At 39.4% G+C, this 12,588-nt stretch overlaps 1 protein-coding gene across 7 annotated transcripts in view; it reads right to left on the bottom strand.

Annotated features, from left to right (window-relative positions):
* Positions 1-12,588, bottom strand: part of Smap1 (small ArfGAP 1) — a 102,017-nt gene that overhangs the window by 4,891 nt on the left and 84,538 nt on the right. For all 7 annotated transcript variants that reach the window (XM_028867999.2, XM_037199638.1, XM_037199639.1 and 4 more), the window contains one exon: positions 2,846-2,973. In XM_028867999.2, coding sequence (XP_028723832.1) covers positions 2,846-2,973 — 128 coding nt within the window. The remainder of the gene's footprint in view (positions 1-2,845; positions 2,974-12,588) is intronic.

Below are 12,588 nucleotides of genomic sequence, written 5' to 3'. Positions count from 1 at the left end.
TCTTATTTTGCAAAAGCTCTAAAATGTGTAAAAAATTAGACACGATAGAATACCAAAACTATAGTGTCTTTTACTCTGACTATATCTTAGTTACCAATGAAGAAGCATTAGGACCACAGAGGCTGGCAGAATGGTTCCCAAAAAAGCATAGGACCATGGAGGCTGGCATAATGGTTCCTGAAGAAGCACAGGACCAGAGGCCAGCACAATGGTTCCCGGATGGACTGGACCCCTCCCCCTGAGTCACTTGACTTCTTTCCTATGAAATGAGGACAGGCTTTGGACCCACAAGGCTTTGCACAAGAAAGGGTTAACTACTCAATATTTATTATTAACACTGATAACAAAATGACATCACTACATGATCCTTTCATCACACTTCACCTCTGTGCAACACAGGAATCTATTCAACCCCTTGGCTTCCATTTCTTGATGAATGAGATATCACGAAAAAAATCCCAAACGGTTGGGGAAACACTAATTCTGGTCTCATAGTAGAGCAGTCTGATGAACAATCTCACGACTAAATACCAGGTAAGTAAATATGAACATCTGCCACAACACAGACACTGGCTAAGACTGGCATTCTAAGCAGCAGCGCTGGCGAGCACCTGAAGGTGCTGATCTCCTGGGGCTGCACTTGCCATCATTTCAGCACCAGGGGGAAAGAAAACCATGTTTGCTGTTGTTTGTAATTCAGGCTTTCCGCCTTTTGGAAATCCAGGGCAGGATTGTGCATCCAGCACTTGTGCATGTCTACATATTCAATCTCTCATATTCATGGTATGTCTCCCCTGTCCCGTGTGTATGTAGACAGCAAAGGGGTGCTGTGTCCATCTCTTCCCACCCTCCATACATGTACACTCTCGTCAGCTATTTCCAGGTTGATGGCAAATCCAGGCTATTCCATATTTATGTATGGGCCAATCTTTGATTAGAATTTACACATGTTTAGAAAACACCAAGGGTTCAGAGTAACTCATGATCTTGGTACTTAAGCCCAATTACAGCTCAATTTCATATACTAAAAGCCCACCAGAATTAGCAGCCTTCATAGTTTCAGCTTTCATATGAACACATACATGTAAGATACATTTTACTGGCAAAGGCAATATTTTGAAAATGTACTTGGAATTAATCTTATCATGCAGTTTGGATAAAAGGCAATTCTTTTAATCAAATATTTTATAGGGCTCAATACAACTAGCATTATTTTGGTTCATAAGCAGTGTTCAAGAAAAGAATTAAGATGTGATTTTAAAAACGAACCATATAGGGCTGGAGAGGCAAGTCAACGGTTAAGAGCATTTATTGCTCTTATGGAAAACCTACATGGTGGCTCACAAACCCCTGTAACTCCAGTTCTGGGAGAATCTAATGTTCTCTATCAGCCTCCTTCAGTTCGTGTGTGCGCGCGCGCACGCGCACACGCATGCACGCACACACACACACACACACTCAGAACAGATGATACATCTTAAAAAGAGAAAACCTTTACCATCCATGATATACTCATCAGAATGCACAAAGCATAAAGGTTAGAACTTGGAGCTGACCAGTCAACCAGGTTTCAGGAATCACCTGTCTCCCTAACACCCCTAGTGCTGAGGTTACAGGCACATGCTGCTGTGCCCATCTTCCTATGTGGGTGCTGGGGATCTCAAGTCATGACCTCACGCATGCACGGCAAGCATTTGACTGAATGAACCATCTTCCAGGCCCTCAGACTCTGTTTGACACGGGTTGCAGTAGGGACTGAAAGGGCCAAAGCCACCAAGACATGCACTACTGCTATATTCTCAAAGTTGATAATGACTCATTTTAGCTAATTAACTTCCAAGAAATTTACTTGTTAAATTCAAGGCAAGTACACAATAACTTTCATAACAAAAATATGTATAATAAATCATTATTAGTCTCCGTGAGACATAGACTTGTTATTAAAACCTTTACATATTCCTACAGAAAAGGAGAATTGCATCTCAAGTACTTTTCAAAAAACCTACTGTTTATTTGTAGTGTTCCAATGTAGGAGGGAATGATAGTTTTGCATGAAGGCTTTGCAAGTGGCCTTAATGTTTCACCTGAAAAAAATTCTATATAATGTCACACACACACACACACACACACACACACACACACACACACACACACACAAATTCAGATCCCAGCACTCGGGAGGCAGAGCTAGGCGGATCTCTGTGAGTTCGAGGCCAGCCTGGACTACCAAGTGAGTACCAGGAAAAGGTGCAAAGCTACACAGAGAAACCTTGTCTCAAAAAACCAAAAAAAAAAATAAAAATAAAAATAAAAAAAAAATCAGAATTTCTTCATCATTAGTACTTTAAAAATCTTATTACAATTTTTATTTAATCATTCAAAAATAGCAAGATTCATTTTAAGGCTAACTTAAAACTAATTTACCTTCAGAGAAATACAAACATTTAATTTTCTAGGATTTAAGCCAAAATGTAAAAGTAAAGACAATGTTAGTAACACCCGCTTGTGATTTAAGGTCAGGTTGAGGTTGTCTCAGCCCACCCCACATAAGGCATTCTAAATACTGTTGTAAGGATGGTGAAATCTCTGTCTGTGTCATAACAGTCTCTATCTCTGCTACTTAGCACCAAAGTAGGTGAAAACCATAAATCAACGCGAGTGACTGTGTTTGAATAAAACTTTATCTGTTTAAACAAAACAAAACTGCAAGATTAGTTTGCTAAGCCCTGGCCTAAAGAACAGGTTTTCAATCAGCGACTGCTCAGGGACAATGATTTCAAAGCTAAGTTTCTGCAGCTTTTCAAAACGAAGTGGTGGTCACATAGAAGCACAGTTCACTGCCTACCTGAGCTGGAGGCATGACAGTGGCAGGTAAAGGATTAGAGATCATTGGTCCAAAAATGTCCAGATCATCATTCAGGGGTGGCACTGTGGTTGTGTTCCCATTGGTCACTGGTGCCTCAGCAGGACCATCTGAAAGAAATATAGCTTTTTGTCAATATAGAAGCTCTTAAATTACATGAAACAGGGTGCTATTTAAAAAAAAAATAATAATGTTTTTTTTTTTTTTAATAAAAACAATTTAGAAGAAAACTCTGTGTTCCTTTCTACCCTAGAACCTACCCTCCACCCCAAACACTGTGTGGTTTCTTTCTACCCTAGTATCTACCCTGCACCCCAAACACTGTTGTGTTCCTTTCTACCCTAGTATCTACCCTGCACCCCAAACACTGTTGTGTTCCTTTCTACCCTAGAACCTACCCTCTATCCCAAAGAAAACACTTCAGTTTTGTTTGCTCTCCCAGAAACAGCTTTCCACTGGTTTCCATGCATAACTGCAACCTCTTCTAAACAAATGATCTCATACTACTCACAATATTCTGGAGACTATGGTGATATTTTATTTGTGCTGAAATGTGATTTTATATGTATGTTAATGAAGTTACCTGGGGGTCAGGGCTAAGAGCAGGCCATTAAGCAGAAGTCTGGTAGTGGTAGCACATGCCTTAATCCAATCACACACAGGCAGAATCTCTGTGTGTTCAAGGACACGGGCAGCATGGAGACACATGCCTTTAATCTCAGTACCAACCATAGAGACCTGGAGGTCTGTATAGACAGGCAGTGACGAGGAAGTCATGTGGTTGGGTTTACAGCCAATGAGAAGACAAAACAGAAAGGCAATAAAAGGACAGGACACAGGAAGAAGGTCTCTCAGGGGAAGCAACGACAGTGAGTGGTAAGATAAGGTGGTCTGAGCACTTAGCTGCTGCTCGATCTCTGGGCTTTTAACTCTTTATTTGGCTCTCTAATAAGACCATTTAGAATTACATCTACAGGAGACTTTTTATTTAATCACTAATAATTTTTACCTACCTCCAACAGACAAACATAAACATACCAGATCTACTTTCTCTCTATCCCAGACTTATTATATGATATTTAAATGATATGCTTTGGATATTACTCCCATAAATATTCCTTATTACTACAAAAGCTACATATATAATAAACACAAGTTCCCAATGGGTTTAAAAATATACTGTCTTTGTTTACTACCTTCAGAATGATTCGTTGAAATTTTTGTTTCAATTCATTTTGAAGGTCACTGTTTCTAATTTTCAGTATTTAAAAAGGACAGATAAGGATTTGTTATCACCATTATTAACATCACATTGTCCTGGATGTTTTTCAAGGATTTTCCCATCTTGTCAATTTGTCCCATGAAAGAGGATACTTTCCCTCTCTCAGGTACTAAGGCAGAGAAACTGCAGGGCTTCCACGGTGCAGCCATCCAGTTAAGTACCAAGGTTCATGCTACAGCAGAGTCTTCTGATCCCTAGGTGAGTGGCCTGTCTTTAGACAGATCCACACTTCTACAACAGCCATAGATAGATAGGGTCATGGGAAAAGAAAGGATAGTAACAACAGGAAATATGACCAAAACATACAAAAAATGTCACCTTGAAACCCATTATTTTATATAATTGATAATACTAAAAAAAGGAAGCCACATAATTAGAAATACACCTAACTACAAAGGATCACTTAAAATTCTGAAAATTAAGAACCAATCTTCAAATACTTAATAATTATTTGCACTAAGTTTCAAACAAAGGAAGAAAACATTTCAAAATCAAATACTGATTCATTACCTTTCCATTCCACTGTCCTTGTACAAAGTTCAGTTCTGTGTGTAGTTTAAAGGGAGGAATACAGATGGATGTGGTCATCAACAAAGAAACTGGGATATGATCAGCCCTCAACTAATGAACAGTATTGCAAAGTACTAGGTGTTAAATACATTCTCCTGACCAAAGGATCACTATAGCATGTTCTTTACTGATGGGATAAAAGCCCATAGAACACCAAAATGGGGGGCTAAGAGAGGGCTCAGAGGTTAAAAGCACTGCCTGTTCTTCCAGAGGTCCTGAGTTCAATTCCCAGCAACTACATGGTGGCTTAGAACCATCTATAATGAGATCTCATGCCTTCTTCTGGTGTGTAGGCATGCATGCAGATAGAACACTGTATACATAATAAATAAATAATTTTTTAAAAAAGGAACACCAAAATGTTGAAAACAATTTTTTAAATTTAGTTATTAAATTAAACATGGTGAATCATCCTAACTAAAAACAATACATAGATCAGGGTAAGTTGTGTATTGCTTGTGCATTTATATGCACAGGCAAACATCTAGATAATTAGAAGCTTCCTCTTCTAACCACACAGCCCAGCCCCTTCTACAAGATAAGGGGATATCTGTGCACATAGGTAATCAGAATTCACCATAAACATGCATGCACCTTGCTGTATAGTCCTTGCTCAGCTACAGAATGGTGGTGGCAGCAGCTCCTCTAATCATTACGTGGAAACAGTAGTTGGTGAATAACAACAATAATGGGAGATGCAAAAATAAGAAAAGCCTATAGCAAATGGAAAAAATTTAGCTGGGGACACCATAAAAGAGAACAGTGAAGCACAGAGGACCCTTGCAAAAGCAATGGACAAACAGAAGAATTTAGAACAATGTAGTAAAATAAAGAACGGCTTTCAATCTTAAAGGCAAAACCAGACCTACAGTTAGTGACTTGTGGGTAACTATTTTCTTTCTACATTATCTTAATTCAGGCTAGTATTTTGTGAACTAAGTTGATTGATACATTTTTTTAACTACACATATAACAGAAATTGACCAAAATAAAAAACTAAGGTTGAAATATTTTCAACTAAAAAGTGTTAAACTGGTGTGACATCATGTGTCAGGGATGTCCAACCTGTGGCCCATGATGCTGCACCATGCCCAACATGTTTGTTAACATCATTGTCTGTAGTTGTTGATTTTGCTCTTTTTTTTTTGGGGGGGGGGGACCCGCCACCAAACTCCCAAATAAATCACACATGGAGACTTATACTTAATTATAAATGCTCAGCCTTAGCTTGGCTTGTTGCTAGCCAGGTTTTCTTAAACTTAGCCCATCTGTCTTTCACCCCTGGGCTTTTCCCATCCTCTTACTTCTGTAAACCTTACTCTTACTCCATGCTTGCTGTATAGCTGAGTGGCTGGCCCCTGGAGTCCTCCTCCTTCTCTGGCTACTTCTTTCCTCCCAGATTTCTCCTATTTGTACTCTGTGCCTGCCAGCCCTACCTATTCTTTCTCTTGCCTCACTGTTGGCCATTCAATTCTTTATTAGACTATCAGGTGTTTTAACAGACACAGTAATACAGCTTCACAGAGTTAAATGCAACAAAAAAAAGTAACTCACCTTAAAATAATATTCTACAATTGCCACAATGTCAAAAGGTTAAACACTTCTGTTCACATGAAATACAATCATGCCCAGCATTATAATGTTGAGAGATGATTAGAAAGAAGGTAACATTTCAAATATGACAGACTTTAACACCACCCTCTATCATCAAGAAACATTCATGATTACTATGAGTGAGCTTGTCAATTCTAATTAGCCTTGGCTATACTAGGGCTCATCTGATTCCAATAATCCAAATGAAGCCCTGGTAAACAAACACTGCTTAGTGCCCGTCTGTGATCCAAGCACCTACGTTAAGTGAGAATTTATAAGCTAATAAGGACTAAGACTACTTTGTACTTTAATAACACATATTTGAATTCTAATATTTCTCTAATCTCCATCTAGTTCTTTTATCACCTCAAAGGTTTATAATAATAAGTGAAGGATTTCAAGAAAGGTTAACAAACTGGTGCACCTGAGACACTCAGCTGCCAGCATCCTTGGCTAAGTCCTCCTTGCTCACAAACTTGCACACTACTATCCATTTGTGTTACAAGTGCTTCCTAACACCAGGGCTTTTCCTTTCCAGTTCACTTATGAAAGAGGCTGGAGTTCTCCTAATCAGGAATATGTTTCCAAATCACTGCCATAGTTCAACCTATCACTGTTTTCAGAGTATCACACAAAACAACTCAAGAACAGAGAAGCCTACACCAACTGCCCTGCTAGCCGGATATGCATCTCATTCTCCTACAGAACTACAGTTCCAATTGTCCTAGCACATCACCTGATAGACCCTCCAGAGCTGCCTGCTCAATGAAATGCAAACAGATTATAGTTCATAAAATGCTCTAAAAAGATGAATGTGTGTGTGTGTGTGAGAGAGAGAGAGAGAGAGAGGCAGAGACAGAGACAGAGAGAGAGACAGAGACAGAGACAGAGACAGCACTAACAGCTGTCTTGATCTGGAGAGTTGCTTCTAACTGAGTTGTCACTGCCAAGGAGGCTGTTATAAGCCATTAAATTTTACCTGAAATTAAGTATACACAGTGCAAGCTGTTTTCTTTAATTAGCAGCAACACCAGCAAGAAAACTAACTGATGAAATTAAAGAAAATGGAACTTGAAATTTAAACATTAGCATTAATCCAGATTTCAAACTAAGTCCCCAGAAGCAATTCCCTTAGCCACATTTTTCTTTCTTTAAAAATGCAACTCTATTTTCTATATGCACAACTGTAAATACCCCTAGATTCCTTTTCTGATATTTACTAGTGATCAACAAACTCTGCTGGTACTCATTAAATACTAACTGCATTCATCTTTGACTTCAATGTCAGAGTCATTAGGTGGTCATAATCTATTTGCACACATGATGAAATGATGCCAAAGAGCAACATGAACTTTTATGCATCACCAATCTAGTATAAGGCAGGTAAGAAGTTGATAAGCAAATGGATGTTGTATTTTTCATTACCATTTTTGACAGAGGAGCATGAACATTTAGCCTTTAGGATACCCTATCACAATGAAAGCTGCCAAGTCCAATTCCTCAGTTACCTACTGAGCCAGCAAGCCCAATCACAGAATGGATGGGCTGGATGTAGAGCCAGTGTTGATCAAGTCAAGGAGGCTGCCTCCATGAGTCGCAGACACACTCTTTGTAGTAGTAAAGTTCTTGAAGCTTTCTAAATGTTCATATTGGTTCTTTAGTCAAGAAGTCATTTAAAACTTTTTCTCTTAATAGAAATTTTTTTGGAATCCCTCTGTATTAAAATATATTCCTTGCTTTATGGGGTAAAATAAGCCCCATGTGAATTAATTTTTAAATTCAAGTCACCAGTCACCGAAGCACTTAAAAACTCCAAGCTTTAAATTGTTTCCTAATTTGGTTTAAAAAGTGTCTGAAAGCTAACTAGTACTAGCTAGTTATTTTTTACTCTTTATTACTGCTAAATATATGGTGTTTCGGCTAACTTGCCAAAAAAACCCAAACAAACAAACAAACAAAAAAAACTGAGGTGCCCTTAAAAGGTAATTTTTGCTCTCTTGCACTGTCTGTCCTGTCCTGTGCCGAGCTGCCAGTCTACTATGCCGGGGGGAAGACACTGTACTGTCCTAAAACCTGGCCAGCTTTAAGTTGGGTATGCCCTCATGAACAGATACTACAATGCTGTGCAGAAGGAAGCCCTGACAATCTTTCAGGAGGCACACACACTGACAGCTGTCATATGAGACTGCTTAGATGTGGCTTACCCAATGTCTTAGTAGAACTGATTGCTAGTATCTACATATACCTGTACCATTTTATATATATCCTCAAAAAAACAAGATATCCCTTCAATATGAAGTCAAATCATATAAAACAAATTAATTTCCAAAAGTTCTCCACAGACCAAAGATAAATAGTTCATGTATTGCAAACATGAAATGGTTTGGTAGAAATTTACCAGATTATGCTAAGATTAAGGCAAAAAAAAAAAAACAAAAACTTTATTAAAGATAGAAACTGTCTACTCTCCTAAGCTAAATAATAATTGATTTCTCATGAAATAGTTTCTGGGTACAAAGGACACATGATGCTCTCAGACACCCTCAGCAATTCAAAGGTGTGCGCATGTGCGCGGACGCGCACACACAGGGGAGGGGGAACACAAGAGAGCACAAACAAGCAGGACTGCTGGTCAATGTTCGGGTGAAGGGGCCAGGTTGCTCTGCAGCGTGCATGCAGTATACACATGGCCACAAAACAAAAGCACTGTAGGAACTGTTTATAAAAGGCTGAACTGAAACCAGGAAGGTAATGTTTCACACCAATGAGTTAGGCTTCTTCTCAAGCCTTTCACCTAAAGCACATCCTCACCTGGAAGGATACCTTCTAACTCCCCTCCTCATAAAAAGTAGGGGAGCAATCTTATTGGAGAGGAGAGCATGCTCCTATGCAGAAAATTTGTCTGTTGCCCAAGGCAAACACCATATGATCCAGACGTAGGATCACTGTTTTCTCTAGGCTAAGTGGGGTCTTTTTAAATTAAAGAATTGAAGATTTATTTTTGACTGTGTGTGTGTTTGTGTGTTGGGGCAGGGGGGTAATGTGCATGAGGCCTGGGGGTTATGGGTGCTTGGGAGCCTCCTGATATGACTGCTGGGAACCGAACATGGAGTCTATGCAAGAGCAGTGAGTGGTAGCACATTAACTGCTTAGCCTCATCTCTTCGCCTGTAAAAGGCTTCTTGGATTCTCTGTAGTCTCATGAGCGTTTGTGAGCTCATTAAATCCTTACAGGTTTTTTGTTGTTGTTGTTTTTTAGTATTTTTAGTATTTTTAAATGAATCTAGGAATACCAATAACCCGAAAGTGTGAATGTGATTAGAATAAGAATCTTCCCACTCCCCATTCTAAAGCTCTATCAGCAAGAAGCTCTTTTTCTGCCCTTCTCTTATCCTTCCCATTCTTTGGAACTCTAGAGCATGGTCTAAACCTGCTGCCCAATGTCATCACCAGTAAAATCCACTACATATTCCTTTACTCTTCAAACATTTCCTTACCCTTATTACAACCTCCCAAAAACCCTTGGTTCTCCCCTGAAAAGTTTCCTAAAGCCCTTTCACTGTCTCAAAGAGTGCGGTTGTAGCCTACAGGCTCAAGTGTGTAAGAAAGGTTAGCTAGTAGAAGCTACTTGATATCCTATAGTTGTTTGTATGGGTGACAGTAGTTAACTATTGTACAAATGATAACAGCAGAGCTATCAACCAAATTCTCAACTCCTGCAATAATGCTGCATAGTAACTAACCCCATGACTGCACCAGCTAACAACCACTTACTCTTTTGTGTTCAGGTCTGTGGATCAACTGTGGTAGCTCAGCTACAACCTCATTTGATCTGTTTTCAGCCTAGTAGTTTACTGAATGTCTCAGAGGCCAGTTATTTCAGTTTTCTACTAGATCTCATCTCCCCAGGTTATTAGAAGAAACTGTTACAGCAGTTTGTCCTTGTCCTGGAATCAGATCTGGCTAGCCTGTATGTCTACTTCTAACAGTAAACATCTTGTAATGTCACCATGAAAGAACTGTTTCCTTCCTGTCCATATCCTCCATTCCCCTGCCCCCAGACCTTTATGGACAGTGCCTCTAAAGGATCATAGATATGTGTTTCTTTTTTGCCTTCCAGTCTTTTAGATTCCACCGATCATCTTCACATTCCCACCATCTTGAAGTTACTCTAATTACTTGTGTTGGATGTACTGCTTTCTCAGCCTTCATTCTGCTTCATTCGCCAGAAACACGTGACAACTGTTTACTCTTTCCTCTCTTCCTTACTTTATCTACATATTTAATGGCACTTGAATGGCCATGTTGCCACTGAAATTCAAGTAATAATCCAAAGACATAACCTTCAGGAGACTGCATGTGACCTGCTATACATTCCTATCCCTTTGCCATAATTCACAGCAGTGAATGGGACCCATGGTTTGTAGGCTACATTTGGTCTGCTGTGGATATTGCTCTATATAAATAAAACACTGATGGCCAGTGACCAGGCAGGAAGCAGGTTGCCAGGCAGGAAGTAGGTGGGACAAGGAGAGAGGAGAATTCTGGGAAGTGGAAGGCTGAGGAGGGAGAGACTGCAGCCACTGCCAGGACAAGCAGCATGTGAAGACACCGGTAAGCCACCAGCCATGTGGCAAGGTATAGATTTATAAAAACTGGGTTAATTTAAGATAAAAGAACAGTTAGCAAGAAGCCTGCCACGGCCATACAGTTTATAAGTGATATAAGTGTCTGAGTGATTATTTTATAAGTGGATTGTGGGACTGTGGGGCTTGGGGAACCTGGAGAGAAGCCCTCCAGCAACATTTGGTCCTCTGCCTTTTCTACAAATAAAGTTTTAATAGAACATAGTCTATTCATTCAGGCATTTATTTATGGCTAAGTAGTTATTACAAGAGATTTTTATGGCCAACAAAGTTAAAATATTTACATTTTGTTTGTATAGACATTTGGCCAATTCTTGTTTGAGACAGAAGGAGGGAGGCTGCTGTCATCCTGGGTGCTGAAGAGAAGAGAAGGCAGAGCAGAGTATCAGCTAGCTTCTGATGGACATAACATGCATGAGAAATAAACCTTTTTGTCCCTATGTTCCACCAGTACTCTGAGGAAATTTGTCACCAGGGTGTAACTCATCCCATTCTTGCTTCATTACTTTACATGGGGTGTTACAATGTCCTACGTTATACTCATCCCTCCATGGTCACCTTCTAGGTCTTTTGTTTTACTTGCTGGCCTCTAAATAACTGAGTACCACAGGGCACAGAACTTAAAGCTCTTTTCCTCTTAAACCTCTCTATTCTCACTTTGTTAATGATCCGGTCTAATTTCCTAATTATGAATAATTACAAGCAGGGAACATATAATTTTGTATTCCTCATCTAGACCTCTCTTTAAACTCCTACGTCATCTAGCTACCTAATTAAGACTTCCTTCTATTAAAATAATTTTTTTAGTACAATAAATATTTCCAATTAACTATAGTCAAACAAAACTCCTATTCTTCCATCCAGATTCCTGCAGACTTTCCCACCTCTACAGAAAACTCTATTCTTCTGACTGTCCAGTCTAAAACATAGTTAGGGCCTCCTTTAGTTCTCCCTTTTCTCATATTTCTCACATTTAATTAATTAGTCAACAAATTCCACCAAACCTATCTCAAATCTAGCTAGCAGTCAGAAAACCAAAGGTCCCACGAGAGAAAGAGGCTTTAAGTTAGGGTGGGGGAGTAGAAGATATATAATATGAAAGGAGAAGAGGAGATAGTGGAGATAAAAAAGGTTTAAGTAGTATGGGGCAAGAGGCCAAGCAAAACTAAGTGTGTATGGGAAAAGCCACGAGGACACCCGATACTTGATAACTAAAAACTAAACAACAACAAAAAAGAGTAAGACAGACTTTGAACAGAGGTGCCCTGCAAAGGTGGATAAAGCTGTGCTCAGAAGCCATAAGTTATTCAAGGAAAGAGTGCCAAGGGTGTTCTAATTCCATACGAGCTGTTGGCCAGGAAGGCCCCAATGATGATGTATGCCATTTCCTACCAGGATTATAAGACAAGATTCCACTGCTGAACACACTACATCCTTTGGTTATAGAACTTACAGAAATCAAGCAAGTACTGAAGTAGAAGTTTCTTCTCTGCTGGTTAGTTCCAGAAAGCACTATGGAAGCTTCTAGGAAAGAATTGTGACTCATTGAATCTGCACACTGTACTACCAAATTAATAGACATGATACTGATACAACAGTAACATGACTATAGAGGTGACCAACAACTTTCTGACT

The sequence above is a fragment of the Peromyscus leucopus genome, chromosome 16_21 (assembly GCF_004664715.2).
Source record: "Peromyscus leucopus breed LL Stock chromosome 16_21, UCI_PerLeu_2.1, whole genome shotgun sequence".
Classification (NCBI taxonomy): Eukaryota; Metazoa; Chordata; class Mammalia; order Rodentia; family Cricetidae; genus Peromyscus; species Peromyscus leucopus.
This window is presented reverse-complemented; position numbering and strand designations above follow the sequence as displayed.